Raw genomic sequence first — 22,243 nt, 5'->3', positions numbered from 1 at the left:
ACAAAGTCAACAAAAAAATGTATTACAACATTCATTCAAATCATATTTACCCGGCCGCTTAGTGGCATAACACATCTTGCATATCATACCTCAACATAGTATCTTGTATATATCATCCCTCCTCTCTTTAACCCATCCTTCTTGTCAACCTCTATTGTGTCTATCCCAATAAAGCTGAAATGCCCATACATTTATTTTATTTTTTTCAGTAACTAGTTAAAAAAAGAAAAGAAAAGAAAAGGTAGATCTTATAGAGAATTTAGAAATAAGTAAAGGAGGTTGTTTATATGTGAAGCAGTTCCCATAACAGCCATAGCCTGACAGGAATGTGTTTGAACCTTGATTGCACAAAGAAATCAAATTCCCATGTTCCATAGAGAGAAAGACATCACAGTTAACCAACCACCCCCAGCACCTTTTCAAGACATTGGTATCCCTGAACATATTAACATGTAAATACAATTCGAAACATTGACAATGCACCGAAATGCATATAATCTACATGTTAACTAGCCTGTTAAGGAGTTTCCACTGTTGAATGTGGTTTAGAAACACTTTCATGTCTGGGGTTTTAAAAATTAAATGCAAGGCCTCTTGGAATCTCTATAAAGCTTCAATTTGATGAGGAAAAAGGGAAAAGACCTAGATTGCCTTTGAAAGAGAGAGACCGAGAGTTCAATAAGACTTCAGTCTCGTTGCCTTTGCTCCAAGTTGACGGTCTAAAACACTGACAGAAGACAGAGCTCAAATAAGCTGACAGATGGTAGGTTGTTATAGTCCTAAGAATTGCAAAAATACCAGTTGCCATGCTATGGTCAATGCTATGTTTCTTCCTCCTCGACATCATTTTCCACAGCTAAGCATCCCTCCTGTCCACTGACTTGGAATAAGCTGACTCGAAAATCCTTAGGTTGTTGACAAACATGAGCTTAGATGAGTCCCCTAATCTCCGATCTCTTTATCCAGTTGGCATTGCTCTCTTGGTAGCTGATTACCATAGAGGGTGGGAGAGAGAGAAACACCACAGAGAGTTAAAGAAACTGGAGTAACACAACCCTCTGTTTTCAACCTCCTCTTATCTCTTATGGGGTTTAATCTTATGGCCTCTCTCCTTTTCATCCCCTACCTCCAGTAAATTCAACCATATTTTCCGTCCGGATGGTTGTCATAGCGACCTGTTATTTCCCATCCACATGCCCCCCCCCCGCCCCCTTCCCACTCTCCCTATTGATACCAACCCCTTCTTTTTTGTTTTGTTTGAATAAAACAAAGCATAGACTGAATGGGCTCTGAGGTAGGTAAATGTATTCAGTGACATCAGCCAGGACGATTCCATTCTGCCGGATTCCTGTACCACTTGTTTCCAGCCTTGTCTGGGGGATGGACCCTCTGTTGGTCCCATTGTCCCACGTGTATTCCAAACAGGCCCGCAATTAATGGAGGCCTTGTCTAAGGCTTCTGGAGCAGAAACGGCTGCCAGGGAGGGGGACAAAAGGCGGGCTGGCCCATGGCAGTGAGTTGCTATGGGAGGCCCCCCCCTTCTTTAAGAGGGTCTCAAAGGGAGGATGTGAGGAGAAACGAGCGGAGCCCCTTGGGTGAGATGTTTAAGCGATCCCCTCTGTCCCATCTGGGCTGGGCTGGCTCATACTGCCAGTTAAAAGGAAGGGTCGTTTTTTGGTCATTCCTCTGCCCACTTGCTTTGACACAATGTGAGTAGGGTGGGGAGGGGGGGTGGTCTGGAGGGGGGGTGGTCTGGGTAACCAGGTGAAGATGGATCGAGGGCCATATTGAAACTGGCCAATGACTATCCCAATATATCAGACAACCATGAGTGCTGTCCTTAAAATGGTTGACAATAGTACATCATCACTAGCGAGTCGGTTTCGTTGAGATTCCGAGAGAAAGAGATTCGGCTTTATAGGGTTTTGTTGTCAGTTAAGGTAGCAATATATTTGAGTAAATCTATATATCTGGCCAAAGGTCATCCTAATCTATGACAGTCTAACTCCTCCTGCCCTCAACTTCTCTTGTTTATGGTTGTTATCAGACACAGTTAGCCCATGATAGCTCTGTAACCCATCCACAGCCTCTCCATGTCTCTGTTCCTCTGCCTCGGTCTCTGTTCCCACACTGATACAGATCTGGTGTCATAAAGCACAGTTATAGATCATTGTGCACAATAAAGGCCCATCTTTGCCAGACCAGCAGGCTTCTTGAGCACCAGGGCTGATAAGAGGCAACACGTCTGTCGACAGCACCTCCCCTGCCCAATTGTGCATTCTCTCCTCACCTCTCTAGTCTCTACTGCCAAAAACTGTACTGCCCCATTTCAGAAAGGAAAATAGTATCGAAAACAGCATTTCTCATCATGGTTGGTATTTACATCCCTCTCTTCTCAATATGTTATGTTAATTATTTTTTTAACTCACAGAAGCCCTTGTGTGAATTGAGTATATTTATCACAGGGTAGAGAGCGAGAAGTATTTGGAAGATGGTAACGGTGATTTCATGTTCTGGTTGTTGGCTTTCTAAACATTGTTAAAACTGTTGCCATGAATAGAAATAAAATGATGGTGTTTGGGGGCTTTTTTCGCCTTTTTAATTAATTAACATTAATTGTTTAGAAAACCCAATATGTTTTATATGAATATTATTGACATATTTCAGTGATAAGTTCACATTATTGTAACAATATTCATTGTAGATGAAACTCCTGCCTTTTGAAGTGTTTTATGACATGGGTCTGTTTTCAGTAAGTCTGAGGAGAGACCATATTTTCCTCCTCTTTAGGCCCAGAGACTCTAACCTCACTTTGGGGTGATTTGGGGTGAAGTTTTTAGGAACTCCATAAAGGAGATACACTCACCAAACACTTTATTAGGAACACGATACTAATACTGGGTAGGGCTTACCATTGCTCTCAAAACAGCCTAAATTCTTTGTGGCATTGATTCCGCAAGTTGTTGGAAACATTCCTTTGAGATTCTGGTCCATGACGACATGACTGCATCATGCAATTTCTGCTGATCTTTCAGGTGCACTGTCAACCTGTGAATCTCCCGTTCTACCACATCCAAAGGTGTTCTATTGGATTCAGATCCACTGAAGGCCACTGAGGAACACTGAACTCATTGTCATGTTCATGAAACCAGTTTGAGATTACTTTTGTTTTGTGACATGGTGAATTATCAGCTATTAGAACACGCGTACGTTGTGGCCATGAAGGGATGCACATGGTCAGCAACAATACTCAAATAGGCTCTGGCATTCAAGCGATGATTGATTGGTATTAATAGTGTGTGCCATTAATTGGTATTAATAGTGTGTGACATTCCCCACACCATTACCCCACCTCCACAAGCTTGACTTGTGTTCCTAATAAAGTGTTCAGCAAGTGTATAAGGTGTCTGAACTTTGTCAAGAAGCTTTGAAATCCCTGATAACTCCATGGTGATCCTTCCTCTCTAGTGCATGATTAGACTCTGTTGTCAGCAGACTATGGGCCAACAAAAAGAAGCAGGGAGGTATTCCATCAATGTCACAAGATTCATAAAAATAAGCCTGGATTTTCCTTTAGCGATGGATGATGGAATACCACCCAGGCCTCTATCAGTCTCACATACTCTATGTGTGACGGTAGTTCACAGAGATATTGTCAACTCAATGAGCATGATGACATGATAAGAGTCTTCAATGCAAGCATGGTCGATACTTTTCTAATAAATAGTGAGAGAGACAGGAGAGTGAACGGTTTGTGTGTGTGTGTGTGTGTGTGTGTGTGTGTGTGTCCACTCAACATGCTCCCATAAAAATATTAGGCACATGATGCTGTTGGGGGGTATGGGAAATAAGGAGTTTGTTCTTTATTTGAATGTAACAAATCAATTCAGTAATTCATTGAGTATATCTCAGCTTTTCCTTGATCATTACATACATCTAGCAGTGTCCCCAATAGAATGCAGAATTCGAATTTTGCTACCCTATATCTCATCTTTCTTTTTTTTTTTTCATGAAAAATCTATTAAAACATGAAATTGTTGATAATTCACATTGATAAATTGTGTGCTGTACGCTGTGGACCACGGCCCGTACCGAATATCAGGTGTCCAATGACAGGCTGCCTCGCACGAGCCAACCGCCTCCCAAGCAGTGGGGAACGCGCGCGCCCATTGGCAGAAAGTTGCAGTGGGAATGAAACTTTGGGAAGTTTCACACGAGCCGTTCGCGTGCAGCCTCCGCTATAAATACGACCGGAGGTGAAAGTAGCAGTGTTGAGTTTGTTATCAACGCGGAGTTGACATAGCTGATTGCTGAGTAGACATAGTGGATATACTTATTTAGCCATACGCACCATTAAACTCCCGCTCTGAACATATTTGATGCACAGAGCAGAGGTGTTGCTAGAGTTATTTGGACAGGAAAATATTGTATAATAACTTGGATTATTCCTCGACAATTTCTCGGATAGGCATAAAGGAAGTGTGTGGCTTTGGCTGCCCAGTTGTGGGAGAAACGTACAGATGCCAGCCGATATTATGTTGGAGAAGACATCTCCATCCTCTGTTGCTGCCACCCCGGCGAGCGTAAACGCAACACCCGATAAACCCAGAACTGCTTCCGAGCACAGAAAGGTAGGCCACGGATCGCACCTAATTGTTTCTTTTTATGATCAGTTGCAAGATATGGAGTAGTCTAATCATGTGGATTCTCTCGCTTTTGAAGTCGTCCAAGCCAATAATGGAGAAGAGGAGACGCGCGCGAATCAACGAGAGCCTCGGTCAGCTGAAGACCCTCATCTTGGACGCGCTGAAGAAAGATGTAAGTGGTGACTTTTTAGGTAACAAATGGCAAAACAAAATGTATTTGTTTGACATGATGACACTAAACGATGTATCCATATTCTATCGTTATAACATGTTGCCTATAGCATGAAGCTCACGGTGATTGTTTTTCCTTGATGCCTATTTATTCAGAGCTCCAGACATTCGAAGCTGGAGAAGGCTGACATCCTGGAGATGACAGTGAAGCACCTTAGGAACCTGCAACGTCTTCAAATGACCGGTATGATTTCCGATCGATTGATTTAGGCCTACGGTAATTCTAGACACATTGAGATGCCAAATTGAGATGAGTATCGATTTAGCACTCTGCTTTACCCACGCTCATTATTAGAGATCTTGAAAAATAAAGCTGTAATGCTATTGATATTCAATAAATCAATGTCATAAGAAGAAAGTCATACTTTTCATAGCAATGTATCGTGAGCTTAGAATGATAAGGTTCTATCTCCGTTTAGGGCAGTTCAGAGATATTGAGCGTCAAAGTTTGTACATTCCATTATGTTTTGTGAGATGGAACCTTTGTAACTCAAAAATGTCAACATTTTAAAAATAACACCACACAGGCATTAATAAACACCTAATGGATCAGATTATGTAAAAAAAACTCAATTTTGACAAAAATGGAGATAGAACCTTATAATTCTAATGTCACGATAAGAAGAAAGTAATACTTTTCATAGCAATGTATATGCTAAATGTATGATCATGTTCATTTCCAGCTGCTGTCAACTCGGATCCATCAGTCCTAGTCAAGTACAGAGCGGGGTTCAGCGAGTGCATGGGTGAAGTGACTCGTTTTATGTCCACATGTGAAGCGGTGAACACGGAGGTCAGGACCCGGCTTCTCAGCCACTTAGCCGGCTGCGTGTCACAGATCCCGACCCAACGCCAGGTCACCTATCCCACGCTGCATCCAGCGCTTGGACACGCCATCGCGATCACTGGAATGCCTTGCAAAAGTGGCTCACCTAATAGCATCACGCCAGAAGTGGCGAAGTTATACAATGGCCTCCAGATTGTACCAGCGACGGATGGTCAATTCGCCTTTCTGATTCCCAGCGCGGCTGTCCTGCCCATGAGCGCACAGAACGCGATAAACGGCAACCCAGCGTTGGCCGTGTCACCTGGCACGGTGTGGAGACCATGGTCAATTAAATGACTCGGAGAAAGACTATACCATTTATCAGCGTGTTCCCTCTTTTTGTATATGTGTGTAGGATGTTCAAATAGGACTGAACATTGCTTTTTACGCACATTTTGTTTTTTTCATAAAACCATCTACTATGTGTTATTATTGTTGATGCAGAATATGATTCAAATGCCCTTCAATGTCTTCCCTTTGGAACCAATACATTCTTTGTGACATTTTACAATGAGACATTAGCTAGACAGATATGTTAGATATGTTAGGGTTTAAGGCAGTTGTTCATAATGTGGGTAAAGTCACATTTAAAAAATAAAAATAAAAAAGTCAGCTATACAATTCTCTCTGACAGACCCATTAGAATTTAGAACTATAAATCTGGGGCCCAATCATAAGCCTGGCCACTTCTGTGTTGCCCATCTGTGTTGCCCATTTTATTGAACTCATTGAGTTATGAAAGAAAAGCATATTATAAAACCACTCTGATATCTGGGCTAAAACATTGTCAATATGATACTCTCTGCGGATACCCTTATTCTAGTTCTAAAGCCTCAATACCTTTCATTCCTTTCTAGCTAATCACAGTAGGTGCAGGTTTACTTTCACTGCAGCCGTAGCTCAAATAATAAATCCACCTCATGCTTTTGGTAAGTAGTAAGTAGTGTATTGATCCAGAAGAGTCAGCAATGCAAATGTTTTGTTAAGTTCATTCACCTTGCATAGCATAGTATAGGTGTTATTGCATACAATTGTAATTAACATTAAATCTAGGAATTAAATCTAACATTAAATAGTTTGCAATGTTATTACATTATCTGTACAAAATAAGATAATTCTCTCCCTAAATCAACTGAAGTGTCAATCATTTCTATCAAAACTGAAATGTTCTCATGAGAGAACCGAACTGAACCGATATTGATTTAAAAGGTTTAGCATGCTCAATATCTCAGAACTATATTTCATGCAGATAGAACTTTATAGTTCTAAGCTCTATACATCAAAAATGATTGCTTCTTCTTATCATTGAACAGCTTTTTAGTGCTGTCTCACTATTAAGTACTTCCACATGTGAACATTTCCCCCTGAGCTAGAACGGATTAGTGGCGAGTAGGGGTGGGCATCGACGATCGATAATTGATCGATAATTGATCGATAAGGATATTGGTCGATCACAAAATAAAACATTTGGTCGATCACAAAAAAAAAAAAAAAAAAAAAAAAATTTGTGATCGACCAAATGTTTTATTTTGTGATCGACCAAGATCCTTATCGATCAATTATCGATCGTCGATGCCCACCCCTAGTGGCGAGACATGCAAGCATGCTCTGTGCTCTAACTCCATGGTCCAACCTGACCCCCATGCTCTGTGCTCTAACTCCATGGTCCAACCTGACCCCCATGCTCTGTGCTCTAACTCCATGGTCCCACCTGACCCCCCTTGGCTTCATGTGTTTCATTGAGGGAAACCCTTTTTTTGGTTGGATACAAATAGCTCCATGAGGTTAGAAATCTGAGCGGTTGTGGGAATAACACTCAGCCCACCAGGCATACAGCCTGGGTGGTGGGGGGCGGGACTGGGAGAGACACTGTCCAACACGCGCAGGCCTGCCTGCCTGCCTGCCTGCCTGCCTGCCTGCCTGCCTGCCTGCCTGCCTGCCTGCCTGCCTGCCTGCCTGCCTTAATGAAATTCTGACACACACAAGATGAAGTGTGTATCTGGGAAGAGAGCCCCATGCTTACTCTTCTATGTCCTATAGCCTTTACTAGACAATGCCATACTGACCATGAATCCGTTTTTTCAAAGGGCAACTTCATCCTCTTACTGTCGGACGGGGGTCATTTAACACAGGTTCTAAATTGTATTCTGAGGCATTACGCTACTCATTTTTCAGCATCTTTTTGTCCAATAAAGAGCTTTATTATTTACAACATCAATGATATGCATTTTGTCAAAGTGAACAGATATGTTTGAGCACAGCTCAAAGGTACAGTAGATAAAGTGCATTTAAATATTACGGTTTTACTTAGATATTGTAGTTTAGTCAAATTAGTGAGTCACATTTGAACTAAAGCTAAGCTGGCAACTAAAGTCAAAGGGGTATTGCACCCTCAAATAAAACATCTGAGTGAACTGTCCGCTGGGTGATGCAGAGCAGCCTTGTAAATAATTTCAATTGAACTTTGATTTTCACACAGGAAGTGTATTTTTCCACATGGGATATTAGCAGCTTATTGTAGGACAGACAGGTAACAGTGCAGTGTCCATTTAGTGACCTCTTAATGGAGTGACAGTCCCAACATGTGTCCAGTCTTGAGAGCTCCCTCAGTAGCCCATGAGGAGAGCTTGACCTGAGGTCGCAGGTGCCTTTCAATCAGTTCACAGGACAGGACAGCTGGCGGTAACCCTGGTATCCCTTCTCCCGCCAGGCCATGTTAGCCTTTGGATAATGCTGGTGTAGAATTATAGTGCAATAATCCCATTAACTGGTGAAATGTCTTTCAAACCCTTTCATTCTGGAATTCTGCACCTTTAAAATGGTCAAAACATCATCTCTTGCCTGGGGAAAATGTTTTGGTGGGTTGTAATAGTTTTTTCTACTTTTACAGGCCTGTAGCACAATACTAGTACAGTAGTCACTTCCGGAACACTAACGCTAACCCTAACCCAAATCCTCTTGCTCATGACGCAGTCAATTAAGTTTACATCTCTGATTTGCCCAAACACAGATCAGTCTGGCCAATGTGAGAGCAGTAAAATCCAAATAGAACCTCCCCTGTCACGACAGGCCTTTGAGAAGGGCCACAGCACCACAAAAACAAAGGCTGGCCCCTCAGTGGCCCAATGGCCCCTCCATTTGTGGTCCTCTCAGTCTTCATAAAGGGCCTTCCTCTTGTTTATCCAGGAAGAGGTTTAATGGGCTGGGGAGGGGGGAGGACCAAACTGTCCTCCCCCCTCCTGCTGAAGCCTCATTGTTGAAGAATGTTGCTAAAGCTCTCAGACCAGACCATGTTCATTAGAGACGAGAGGACCACTGGAACTCCAAACAGGTTTAGTTCTCACTCCTAGTTCCTCTTATAGCCAGCCTATATGGCTAATGGAAGTACTGTTAAGAATGGTGTAGTGGAGTGGATTCTACAGCTGAGGGTCATTCCTGAGGGAAATATCAATACTGCCCAACCCCTTCTTATTCTTCTTTCCCGCCTTCCTGCCCTTTCCTTAAATTACAGTTATTTGCCTTCACCCCCGCAGTTTGAAGCAATGTTTTTACATACCATGTAAAGGGGAGTCTGACAAGCATTAAGTTAGTCCAGGCCTAGCCCCCTAAGGGCTCTACAACGTCTCTACATTGTGCATGCAGCTCCCAGCTTCTGAGCAAAATTGTACCATGCGTGCCTATGTGACGGGGTGTATCTTTTCATGAATCACTCTCAGCTGGATGGCTCACATTCATTTATTCTGTAGAAAACAGTGCATCAAATTCTGGACACGGGACTTGCAGGGTCATCGAGCTACATTCGCATCAGTGGTTAAGAATGAACTGAGCATACAGTAGTCACTCATACTACACAAATTATAACAATAATATGAAACAAAAATACAAAATGTGTAGACTACATAAATCTTCACTTTGTGTGATCATATAGTGGTATTCATTTAACAACAACAACTAGAAATCATAACATCCAAATGCATGGAAAAACCACGCACTTGGGATACGCATGCGCACCACGTGCAACAATGGCTGCAACCTGACTGCTAGGTAAGCCGCGAGCGTGTTGCAAACTAGCGAGGTGGAAGACCCAACCTCATACAATACGGTCTACTACTAACAGAACAACAGACATATAATAACACAACAATAATAATATTACCTGTAGAAAACAGTGCATCAAATTCTGGACACGGGACTTGCAGGGTCATCGAGCTACATTCTAAAATGGTGTTACACGAACATTCACGTTAGCGCCATCAATGTTAACAACTTAAAACTCACATTACTAAACTTGTGGCATGTTCCAAACTAAAATACTATAACCAGAGAAACTCAAAACAGCTATCTTGATCATTAAACATTCAAATAAAACATAGGTACATTAATAATCTCTTAAATTATATGCGATCTCAGACCCTGCAGAAAACATGACCTTACCGCGTCAGTGGTTAAGAATGAACTGAGGGAGATCACGTTACGTCCCGTGCAATTGCACTGTCCAGCTATATTTACACAGCATCCGGGTCACGGACACACCCCGGATATACCACGTCATTAAACCCCTAGAGGGCGCAGTTTATACCTATTTTAGCTATAATTGAACCTTTCTACTCCGTTACACCTATACTTCAGCCTTTATGGATTTGCCTTTCTTAGCATCACACTGGATTGAATTTGCTACATACTCACATATTGATCGATAAAAGTGGTGTTGGCCAATGCTACACATACATTGTAAATTTGTCTTGACGGCGTAACTCTGTGAGGCTACACCACTGGCTTGTGGAGGTTTGTAGGTGCTGTAGTTTGAGGCTGGTCTAATTAGATTGACTCATGTCTGCTCTCAGTGCACGGGCTACCTCAATCAGCTCTTTCATCTCACTGCGTGCCTCGTTGAGTTCCTTTATACTTGACCGGAAGACATGTTGTGATTGGAGCAGCCTAGCGTTCTTCTCTTGAAGAGTTCTGAGTTCCATATGGATACGGGAATGCAGGTAAGGGCTCTACTGGTATGAGAGTGTATCATGTATGCTCAGGTAGGACATCACTTATCTTTCCTTTGGATGCGGCCTGGGGCTAGTTGACCAACCTCATAATGAGTAGCATTCCCATGGAAGCTACCTGAGTGAGTCTGGGAGGGGTCATATGGACTGGACCCTCCCTGGGAGGGATCACCCTGCTTGGTGTGGTAGGAGATGGGAAGCCCCATTGTGACAGGTCTCTTTGATGATATCCCATACAGTCCAGAGTCTGGCAGGTGGACGAGTTTGCCGCTTAGGCATCACGTCAGGATACATCTCTTTTCTTTCCAAATTATTTTTATTGAACTTCAGGGCAGGGCAAATAAATTCACATTATTTACAAAATACACATCAATCAAACAAACAAACAAACAAACAAACAAACAGTAAGACTATAAAATAAGACAGCTCTCCCCCACCTCCACCACCTCCCCATCCACTTGATTATCTAATATATATATATATACTGTATAATATACTGTATACTGTATATAAATATGAAAATAAATCAAATAAAAAATGAAGTTGTTTTTTATATTAAGGGCGGAGCTGGAATGCACAACATCGAAAGGGTCCTATAGAATCTCCTCTCAGAGCCACTGACTGAGAAGCGCAGCATCTCCAGATTAAGGCAGAACATTATATGTGTCGTTAAGCCACTAAGTTTAGGCGGGGCAGCATCCTTCCACTTGAGCCAAATCGCACACCTGGCCAAGAACGAGGCAAATGCCACCATGCAGCATTGCAGATGTCAGACGAGGACCATCTTCACCAGTAGTACCAAATAGAGTTATCAGGGGATCTGGGTCTAGGTTCTGCTTTAAGATGCTGGACAGGGTATGAAAGACATCCATCCAGAAGTTTTGTAGGCAGGGGCTTAGCCAGTACATGGTAGTATCATTGTTTTTACATTTGTCGCAAGTGGGGGTGATATCAGGGTATAAGCCAGCTTATCTGACCGTAGACATGTCTATCTATGACAGTAGACAGTATCTATGAACTACCTTAAATTGTGCTAGGCAGTGTTTTGCGCAGAGTGAAGATTTGTGTATTCTAGAGTGCTAAATGTGCACCTTTAGCTGCTGCTTGGTAATGTTGCTGAACTTCATTCACCCTCAAAACAATGTTTGAGTTGATACTTAATACTACATATAATATATACTTAGTTGATAATTAAAGAAGGTAAAGGTAATTTCTGTGATTAACCACATGCCTTCACGCCAGTCGATAGATACAAAAAGTGTCTTGGTGTATTTGCCTGGGGTGCAGGTATGTGGTTGATTATGGGGGGGACCCCGAGACAACCTTGCCCAGCCACACGTGCTGCTTCCTGTCTGTCAGGAAGTCAGTGATCCACTTGCAGGTGGACTCAGGTATGCTCAGCTGGGACAGCTTGTCCTGGAGAAGAGCTGGGATGATGGTGTTAAATGCGGAGCTAAAGTCCACTGAAGTCTGCATGTGCCCTTGAGCAAGGTACGCCTAATTGCTCCAGGGACTGACCCTGTGCCTAGAGCAAAAAATACCACATTCCAACAATTGATTGACAAGTTGATTGCATAGCAAATAAAACATTATATTATTATTATTATTATTATTATTATTATTATTATTATTATTATTATTATTATTATAATAAGAGTGTGTCTTTGGTGTGGTTTGTCTGTTGGGGGGCTGGTAGTGAGGATACGTTCAAAGAGGCTTGTGCCTGACCTTTATGTCTCAAGCCTAACGAGCTGTGGCACAAGAACATTGAGGCAGGTCTTGTGATGTGTATTTCTAAATACAGTATGCTATCATTCATATGAGACAGTATAATGTTCTAATAAAAACTCATCTTCCTCATTGCAAGCTGTGGACTCCTCATAAGGAGTTGTGCTATCTACATCGATAAGCTGTGGTGCTAAAGATGGGAGATTAGCTGTCTTTTATTGTCTTGAAGAACCGTGTGCTAAATCTCTCAGCAACTCCTCATTAGAACGTCGTCATTCATATTCACAATGAAGCATTGGTTGTATGCATATCAAAAACACTCCATCTGGAGTGCTGGAAACAAAACCAGGATCATAGTTTAAGAGCAGGTTCCTTCTGCCCAGAGTTGCTGATTATTCCCCAATAATTGTAATTTGAGGATAAGGAGCTTATAGCCCCTTGTTAACCTCCAATAGAGAAGACTAGACAAAGAGCAGTGCACGAATAAAATAAGAGATTACCATTTTAGCCAAGTCTCCTTGTCCACTTAACATGAACATCAGGTCAGCTGTTCTTAAGTTGGTCAGCGACACTCATTTATCCCTCTCTTCGGGGGTCTGGGTGTGGAAGGATGAATATTGACCCTTGTTTGCTAGCGACGAGTGCAAAATGGTCCATTTGTGTTCAAGGGTTGTGGGTCATTGTATCATAGAGCATGAGTGTGAGAGAGGGCCCCTGTCACAGGAGCCACCCTCACCCCACCCCCTACTGCTCGGTCACAGGAGCCACCTGTGAGAATGTTTGTCTGTCCGTTTGTCTGTTCCTGAATTGTACAAGAAAGTGCTGTGCTATTTGAACAAGCAAGTGCTGTGAATATAACATCCTGCCTGCCTCACAACATTGGTTTGAATGTCAGATAAAGTCACTGTTTGATATTTGTGAATGTTTCATATTCGCAAAAAAAAAAGCCTTCAACCTGGGAAAAGAAACTGATATAAAAGCATGGCTCTAACGTGGTTGAAGGACAATTCAACCTTCTAAAAACAGTACCCTCTCCTCAGGCTATGGATCTCAGATGACCTTCGACCTTTGTCCCCTGAACCTTGGTTTTGCCCTAACAGCCACTCACTTCTCGCAGTCCTAAACTCTGTGGGAAACCACCCAGTGCATTGTTGTTGTCTGGGTATTGTGTGCCCTATGAGATAATGCCCCCCCACCCTGCCCCCCCTCGCCCCACCCCCTACTCCTGCTTCTTCTCCCCAGCTGAGGAGTGGCTGTGTGACGTATGGTGCCCAGCGCTAACTGCCCTCTGACTGGGACAGAGAGCTGGGGTCTGACTGGGGGTTAAAGGGTGCTTCTCATCCAGATTCACAGGACAACACTAACACGCTGCTGCTGTAAATGTGCCCTGTCTAGTACTGGTCAGTGTGATGGAGCTGGAGAAGTAATAATGGTGATAATAACTCTACTAAATGGCCAGCGAAAGAGAGAGAGTGACAGAGAGAGAGAGAGAGAGAGTGACAGAGAGAGAGACAGAGAGAGAGAGAGAGAGAGAGAAAGAGAGAGAGAGAGAGAGAGAGAGAGAGAATGACAGAGAGAGAGAGAGAGAGAGGGAGAGAGTAACAGAGAGAGACAGAGAGAGAGAGAGAGAGAGAGAGAGAGAGAGAGAGAGAGAGAGAGAGAGAGAGAGAGAGAGAGAGAGAGAGAGATGGTTCTGATGATGGTGTAATTTAAGAAGCATTTATTTTCATAAATGAAACTCAGGGAGACTGAGTAAATAAAATAAAGACAGTTGAATTGAAGATCAGTTGAATTTTAATTTGAAAGCAGAACATATTCTGCATTCCATACAGTGTAGCTGACTGATAAGAAAGGTACGTATTCTCATTATCTTGTGCTGTGGTCAGTCAAAATGATGCAAAATTCAAAATGCACTTGTGTATGTGTTTGGTTTGAAGTCCAGCTTTGTCTCCATGGTTGCTTTTGTGTTGTGTATGCCTATGTGCTTATCTGATGACATGTCTGTATTGGAACCAGATTATTCCACTTTAGTTTATGTTTACACCTTCATCTTTGGTCAAGTGTGGATGACTCTGTTTTAGACTGTCCCTCCGAGGCCACTCCTTTGTCAATTGAATTGTGATGTCATTCAGCTCAACGATCCAATCGACCCGCTGACCCCCTGACCCTTATAAACTGTGGAGTTATAGAGTGCTGTATTCAAGGTGTTGCCATCTGTGTGCCTCACTCTATCCCTTTCTTTCACCTCCTCCTCTCTCTTCACTCTCTTTTCTCCCCTTACCCTCTCATCCTCTCTTGTGTCCAGGGGCAGTGGGGTGTGAAGACTAGTCTCTGTGGATGACTTGTTTGTCTCAGTCAACTTTTAAACCCCCAAATAAAAGAGTGAGGTACCCCTTGTAAGCACCTGCACCATTGCTTGTGCTTACTGAATATGTCTTAGAATGTCATGTTTCATTATCATAATTTCATGCATGTTATATTTGCAGTTTCTATTACGTTTTATTATTATTATTATTTTTAAATTCCCAATAGATCAATAGTAGAAAATTAAATGGCTTTTTAAATATATATTTTATATATATCGTTATATACTGTATACATTTTACATATTCATATTTTACATTCATTGATTGATTGATTCATTTTTTTAATATATAAATTGACAAGAGCCATAACAGTGTATCCATGGGTCATCTGTTATATCTAGCCAGTCTTACATCCAGAAATCATACTGTCATTTACTGTGATGTCAAGTTGATGTCAAGTTGTTATCATGTGACGTCTGTGTTATTCAATTTCTATGTCAATTCACTCACTCATTACATGACTTGGCCAGTACAGTGTATGGAGAATTAGGGCCACCTGCTGGTAAGAACACCCATTGCAGTTTTAACCATTTATCTTGTGAGTAAATTATTAATTAAGAGGGTTGTATTGAGTTCCTGTCAATTTAAAACTTCACGTCTGAACTTTGATCCATGCAAGAAAAAGTTCATAGACCTCTCTTATCTGTCTGCTGTGGGGTTCCTGGTTATCAGCCATTGAGTTAAAAGTCTGTTTGGGCAACTGATTACAGAAGATATTTCACTATGTTAAATCCTACTCTTGAAGACATTGCATTATCCATCTTCATGACAATAAGTTCTTAAACTTGAAAATGCAATTGGGTGCATGTCAGTATAACATTTTTATAACATATATTGGTATTGTACTTGCAAATAATATCTTGTAAAGATGCATGGCTTAATCTGCATTCCGACATTCTTACAAAGTTTCCAAGCACATACAATACACTACTCACACAGTAAGTGTTATAGTCCCATTACTACATTGTGAAAACTCTGGCCACTCTTTTTTCACCGTATACTCAGACAAACTACCATCTCCCTCATGGAATTGCACCTTAACTCTCAATGGAGAACATTTTGTCACTTTGCACTTAATAATCATGGTGTCATTAACAGCCTGAAAAGTGCACTTGCTGGGGTGTGGCCTGTCGTCTTCCAGGCCTTCAGAGGAGTAGCGACAGACCAGCTGGTCTCTTTCTACAGAGGCCAGGCTCTGTCCTCTCAAAGACCTAGGGCCCTTACAAAAAACCATACCAGAATCCTCCACGTTGTTTTCCACTACCCAGTCATACAGATACTGCATGTGGCAATCGCACTTCCAGGGGTTTCCATGAAGTCTAACAATATTCTGGGTGAGAAAGGAGTCAAACAAGCCTAGAGGGAGTGTCTGAAGGTTGTTCTCTGACAAGTAGAGCTGCTCCAATAAACTTTGGTCCTCAAACAGCTTCGCCTCCAAAGAGCTCAGGTTGTTTTTCTGCAAGTGGATCATCTTGATCTGTGATAGGTTGTAGAAGATTTTTTCAGGCAGCATTGTGAGACGGTTTTCAGAGAGATCCAGATTTTGCAAGGCTGTGAGGTTCCGGAAGACATCCTCAGGGAGTTCCGAGAGCTGGTTCATGGACAGGAAGAGGTGAGTGAGAGCAGTCAGTCGGCCCATCAAGTCGGGGGAGAGCTCCATCAATCTGTTTCCTTTGAGATCCAGCGCTCTCAAGCTAGAGGGAAGTGTTAAACAACTCACATTCGTGATCAAGTTGCCACGGAGGTTGAGATCCTCCAGCTTGTTTAAGTGTGAGAAGATGCCATGAGGGAGGTGAGTTATCTGGTTTCCCTCCAGGCTGAGCTCTCTCACCTGGGAGATATTGTGTAAAGCGTCGGACGGAAGAGCGGCGATCAGATTGTAGCCCAGTCTGAGGGTCTCTAGCTGGGTCAGGCCGGTGAAGAGCTTCCCATCCACTCCTGTGAGCATGTTGAGAGACAGGTCCAGAGACCGGAGACTATGGAGGTTTTGGAACAGGAGCCTGGGCAGGTGGCGGATGGAGTTGCTTTTGAGCTGTAGAGTCGTCAGATTCGGGAGCGAATCGAAGAGGCCAGAGCTCAGAGACTTTAGTCTGTTGAAGTTGAGCAGGAGTCTGGTGAGGCTGGCCTGCTTGATGAAGGTCCCTGGGTACAAATGCTCCAGCCAAGGGTTGCCACTGATCTCCAACTCCTCCAGCCCAGCCAGCTGATTGAATGCAGTGGCTGATATGTCTCGCAACAGGTTGTTGATGAGGACCAGCTTGGTGAGTTGGGGGCTGTCATGCAAGACGTTGGAGCCAATCCTCGACAATCCTGTTGTCATGATGATCATCTCCTTCACCTGTTCGGAGACGTTGTTAGGTAGAACTGTCTTGCGCTCATCAGAACACATCACTGTTGTCGCTGTGAAGCATTGGCAGTGCAATGGGCAATTTGTGTCAGGGAATGTGTTCCCTTGATAACAGAGCTGCAGCATCAAACATAACGCTGTGCCAATTTCTCTGATCATTCTTTTCTGTAGAAATAGAAATATGTTTGGAGACATTTTAATAAAAAACTGAAAACAAAAACATTCCAGGTGTATCAGTCATATCTGACATTGGTGGAGTGTTAAGTTCAGAACAGGACAGGAGAGAACCTATGGGAATTATAGTTCAGCCATGAAATATGTTTGTATATATATAGGCCTCACATGATACTAACCATTTAAAAAATAGGTGAAGTGTTGAAGGGACAGTTCACTCTGAAATCGAAGTTTATCAGATTGTTTTTAGATCTCAAAAGTTATTTAATATTGAGATGAGTCCACATCACCAAACATCTGTTACATAGATAAGCACTATTGGCTGTAATCTATCGGACCAAATTTTGTTTTGGAGTGTGAATTGTCCCTTTGATACTAACATGTTTTCAGGAAAAGATTTAACCAACAGTTATTTTCTTCCTTAATCATAAAATACCAACAAAAACAAACATAACATACCTCTGTATTTCAAAGATCCCAACCAGATTTAACTGAGGATGTGTTCCCCTTGTGGATTTTACAAGGCGAGTCCAACTGATACACTGTGCAAATCTATATGCCTAAATTGGGCAAGACAAAACCTCTGGTCATTTTTATCTCATAAAATCATTAACTCACAATGGAGGGGGCGGAGTGTTCTGAGATCATGACATTCAGTCAAACAGTACCACGCAAAATGTCTTGTTTTTTAAAAAAAGGATTAAGAAAATGGAGACGACATTCGAGTAGTGTGTTTCATTGTAAGCTTTGCTTTAAATGGTTTACATTATATTCCGAAAACAACCGTTTCTGGACCAAGATTGATCTCTATTTTGACAAAACTATTTTAGCAGACATTTTAGCATAGAAATGAACATTTATAAGTCACTTACATGGTAGTTTACTGTATGGTTAGCAAAACAGTTTGCATAGGGACAGTATAAAACATATAGTATGTAGTGAGGTGGCAATGGTCAGTGCTCTGCATTTTGAGACCATAGTACGTCTATGCACTTTGGTCTTCCAACTGATTGAAGTGAAATGTACAGTGAAATGTAAAGTTTATAGACCTCCATTGTAAACACTTAAAGGGGCAATCCGGGAATCAAGGCTGCAGAAATTCTCTCTAATGCAAAGATGGAGCTATGGATGCAGATTGTTACACTATAACCATATTTTGAAGCTATACATTTTTTGTTCACAATAACATTTTTAACCAACAATGGTTAGTTTGTATTTTCATTTCTGAAATAGCCTATATGAGACTCTGCAGTCAGGTTTTAAGCCCCAACATAGCACACAACCAGGGCCGGACTTATGCATGGGCTACCCTGGGCTTGAGCCCAGGGGCCCCGGGCTACAAGGGGCCCCAAAATAAATCCAAATGTATGAATAAATATTTGCTCTTTGATTTTGAATTCATAAATTACGTTCAAATTGGAGAAAAAAAAAATTGTCGCAGCGCAGGGCACGGAAATACAGCCCCCCCCCCCTCCCCCGCGGGCATGGAAATACAGCCCCTATCACTATTCCTACTGGACGCTCTGATGAATGACGTGTTTTAATTTGTTTAATTATACTGTATATTTAGGCCAATGGAGAGGTTTACATCGACGCGTCACGTGCAGGGCAGGGGCATCATCTTTGGTGGAGCGATTGTCAATGTCATGATCATGGCGGACAGGAGGAATTACGAGAGTGGAGCGCAAAAAAGAAAAATGAAAAATGAAAAAGTGGAACGCGAAAGAGAGACACTGAGAAAAACTCCAAAACTTACTGGGTTTTTCAAACCAGTCGTAGATGCTTCATGAGTTCAGACACTCGCGCCCAGACACATACTGTAGCTGTCCAATACACACCTCACTTACATTTCGTCTCAGGCACCCACACACTCCCCCCACGTAGGCCCTGTTAGTGTAGGTTTGTTATTTTGTCTGTCTTTATTAAATAAACATGTTATTATTGTCACCCTTGTCTCTGTGTCCGTCTGTTCTGGGGTTCTGCCACATTTGACCGCTTGGTTCAGGCCTAACACTTGCTTTTTCTTCATGTGCTTTATGCCAATAACATACTCCATTGGGATACGTGTGTTTCTGGTCATAGGTTCTGGTTGGTGTAGTTGTAGCTTATCATTTTTAGTGTAGGTAGGGGCCCGAACAATGACTCAAGCCCAGGGGTCCCCACCCCCCTAAGTCCAGCCCTGTTTATTGGGAAACAACTTTTTTCTTGTTTTTCTTTTTATAAAATAACCACTACAAATTGTACAGTAAACATTACACACACCTTGACAGGTGAATTACACCATGTGAATGAATGAATGAATGAATGAATGAATGAATGAATGAATGGTCTTTATTGTCATTAATACAGTACAGGTACCATACAACGAAATTTGGGAGGGGGGACTCCCCTGGTGCTAGGAAAGAAATACTAAAAACAAGAAGGGAAAAGAGCTGGTTGACATAAATAAGGCTATGTACACTATCTACTATACTATAGTACTATACTATACAAATAAAACACTGTGCTGTACTCTATGCTATGCTATAAATATCCTAACATTTCCTATCTCTGAACCTTCTGTACACGAGGGTTGTCATATATGTTATGTACATGACACAGATATGGGGTGTCATCTGTATGGGGCATCATCCTACAGACAGTAGGCTATACGTTGATTCCTGCTGGGACCATGTCTATAGCAGGGTGGGCAACTCCAGACCCAGGGGTCCTCACAATGCAAGCTTTTGTTCCAGTCCTTCACTAATACACCTCATTCAAAATCATAGCCTATATAATATAGTTGAAGTATCAACTGTGGCCCACAATGGATCAACTAAGTATCAACTATGGATCACAATCAGGCTTGTTATAGAGCCAGGGAGACAGGGACCTGGACCTGCTAGAGACAGTTGAGTTGCTTCACAGCAGCCCTCAGAGTGAAAGGGATTAGAGAACAGAGAGAAAGAGATGGAGGGAGAGGAGAGGAGAGGAGAGGAGGATGATGGAAAGGTCAGAGAGAACCCAGGGGCTTGGTCCCTTCTGACACAGCTGACACTGACAGGAGGACAGAACAAGGCTGGGAGAGAGGGGGAGAGGGGAGGGGGGAGAGAGAGACAGAGAGGGAGAGAGAGAGATGAGTTGAAGTGTTTTAGTGTTGAAGTGTTGGCTAGAGACAGCAGCCTTCCAGACAATCCAGATCAGAGGGAGAGAGAGGGAGAGGGAGAGGCACAGAGAGAGAGACAGAGAGAAAGAGAGAGAGAGAGAGAGTTGGCTAGAGGCAGCAGCCTTCCAGACAATCCAATCAGAGAGAGAGAGAGAGCCCGGTCTGGCTGGAGAAACAGGCGTCCACAAGCAGACCTGGCTGCCCAGAGAGGACAGGCTGTGAGAGGATTACTCACCGAATCCATTGCATTGCAATGTTTTGGCTTGACTACCGAGTGTGTTATTGATTTTCAACAACGTTTACATTTATTCAACATTTTCAGAATAAAAGTCCAAACATTTTGATTGGTTGCCGACTTGTTCCCCTGTTTCACCAGCTGCTGTCACATATTATGAGCAAAATAATTTCCCCAAATAACATAGAACGACAATGATTTTGACGCACAAACAGACAAACAAAAAATCCAATATCTATTGGGAGAAACTTGTTTCCAAATTGCAGCCACATATGCTTACCGGCCCAACATTAGGGATAGCATGTGATATTTACACATTCAAATTGGGCCTGAAATCTCTCTCTATGAGGTAAAGAGATATTTGTAAGGTCGGAAGACGCTTATTGATTTACAACCACACCAGTTCTCAATTACACATCCAATAAACTATTTTAAACATCCAATAAAGCAGTGAAAATTGGTATCATAACAGCGATTATTGTGAGTTGTCATTCTCCTGTCTGTGGTGTGCTTCATTAACATGTCAGCTCTTGAAAAACGTGTAATCCTGTGTAAATCAAATGGCAAGAATAAATCATACAAGAAACATTTAATACATTTAATAATATGTAATACATTTAATACATTTAATACATTTAATAATATGTAATACATTTAATACATTTAATACATTTAATCATATTTTATTTTATTTGAGCTCCTCCTTCTTTACCGGAGCCTGAATGGCTTTTGGCTTCTCATCCTTTTTGGGCTGTTTGTAGTAAAAGACCTCAAATGTCAGTTGAGGCTGTGTGTAATTAATATAGCTTTGTATTGTATATGTACAATATATGTATATATTATATATATACAATATGTACAATACAATATGTATTTAGCACAGTTCAAAGTAAATACAGCGTCTTTGAGCCCCGGAAAAGCGCTATATAAATGTAATGAATTATTATTATTATTATTATTATTATTATTATTATTAAATAGGTAGGCATACAATTACAGATGTGTTCAATTTGAGTTTGTTGTGTATGATAAGATGGATGGATTTCCTCTTCTCACCGACTGGTCCCTTTTGAGAAGTAACATCCTTTTCTCAACAATCTCCTCATGAGATTAAACCTCATGAGAGCAAACCGACCCAGCACCTGAGGAGAAGATAAAGGGGAAGGGAGAAAGCGTCACTGCTGTTGCTGTTCAGCAGTTGTACAGGTATAATGTATTATTTGTATCGTGTGGTGCAATCATTTTCTTGTTAGCAACGTACACTCATAAATAAGGCTAATCTGAAACATAACATATCGGGCTAACATTCACATGGGATTTAAAATGGATCCTTACTACCAATCTAATCTAATCTAATCTAGTCTAATCTAATCTAAATGATCCCCTATATCCTATGCTGCTAACCTATGCTGTTCCTAGTGCAACTGACCAGAGGCAGGTTTGTTGAGACAGTTTGTTGTCAGTTCCCGTATCGTGATGGAGGAATCGCAGTCAGGAGGGAAGAGGTCTCTCTGAAGGAAAGAGGAGAGGCTCCTGCTCAGTCTT

The 22,243-nt window shown here is 42.0% G+C and overlaps 2 protein-coding genes across 2 annotated transcripts; one reads left to right on the top strand and one right to left on the bottom strand.

Moving 5' to 3' along the window:
• Positions 1-4,520: 4,520 nt before the first annotated feature.
• LOC308169343 (transcription factor HES-1-B-like) lies at positions 4,521-6,000 on the top strand (the record flags this gene model as incomplete). The annotated part of the gene is made up of 4 exons (XM_080544028.1): positions 4,521-4,631; positions 4,723-4,818; positions 4,974-5,061; positions 5,561-6,000. 4 exons carry the CDS (start codon positions 4,521-4,523, stop codon positions 5,998-6,000), a joined length of 735 nt encoding a protein of 244 aa, XP_080400154.1.
• A 9,611-nt stretch (positions 6,001-15,611) lies between these two features.
• LOC308169618 (uncharacterized protein) lies at positions 15,612-17,873 on the bottom strand. The gene is made up of 2 exons (XM_080544323.1): positions 17,778-17,873; positions 15,612-17,309 (listed from the first exon to the last, which is right to left on the bottom strand). The coding sequence occupies exon 2, from the start codon at positions 17,301-17,303 to the stop codon at positions 15,729-15,731; it is 1,575 nt and encodes a 524-aa protein (XP_080400449.1). The 5' UTR covers positions 17,304-17,309; positions 17,778-17,873; the 3' UTR covers positions 15,612-15,728.
• Positions 17,874-22,243: the final 4,370 nt, after the last annotated feature.

This window comes from Nansenia antarctica, assembly GCF_963989245.1.
Source record: "Nansenia antarctica genome assembly, chromosome: 13".
Taxonomy (NCBI): Eukaryota; Metazoa; Chordata; class Actinopteri; order Argentiniformes; family Microstomatidae; genus Nansenia; species Nansenia antarctica.
This window is presented reverse-complemented; position numbering and strand designations above follow the sequence as displayed.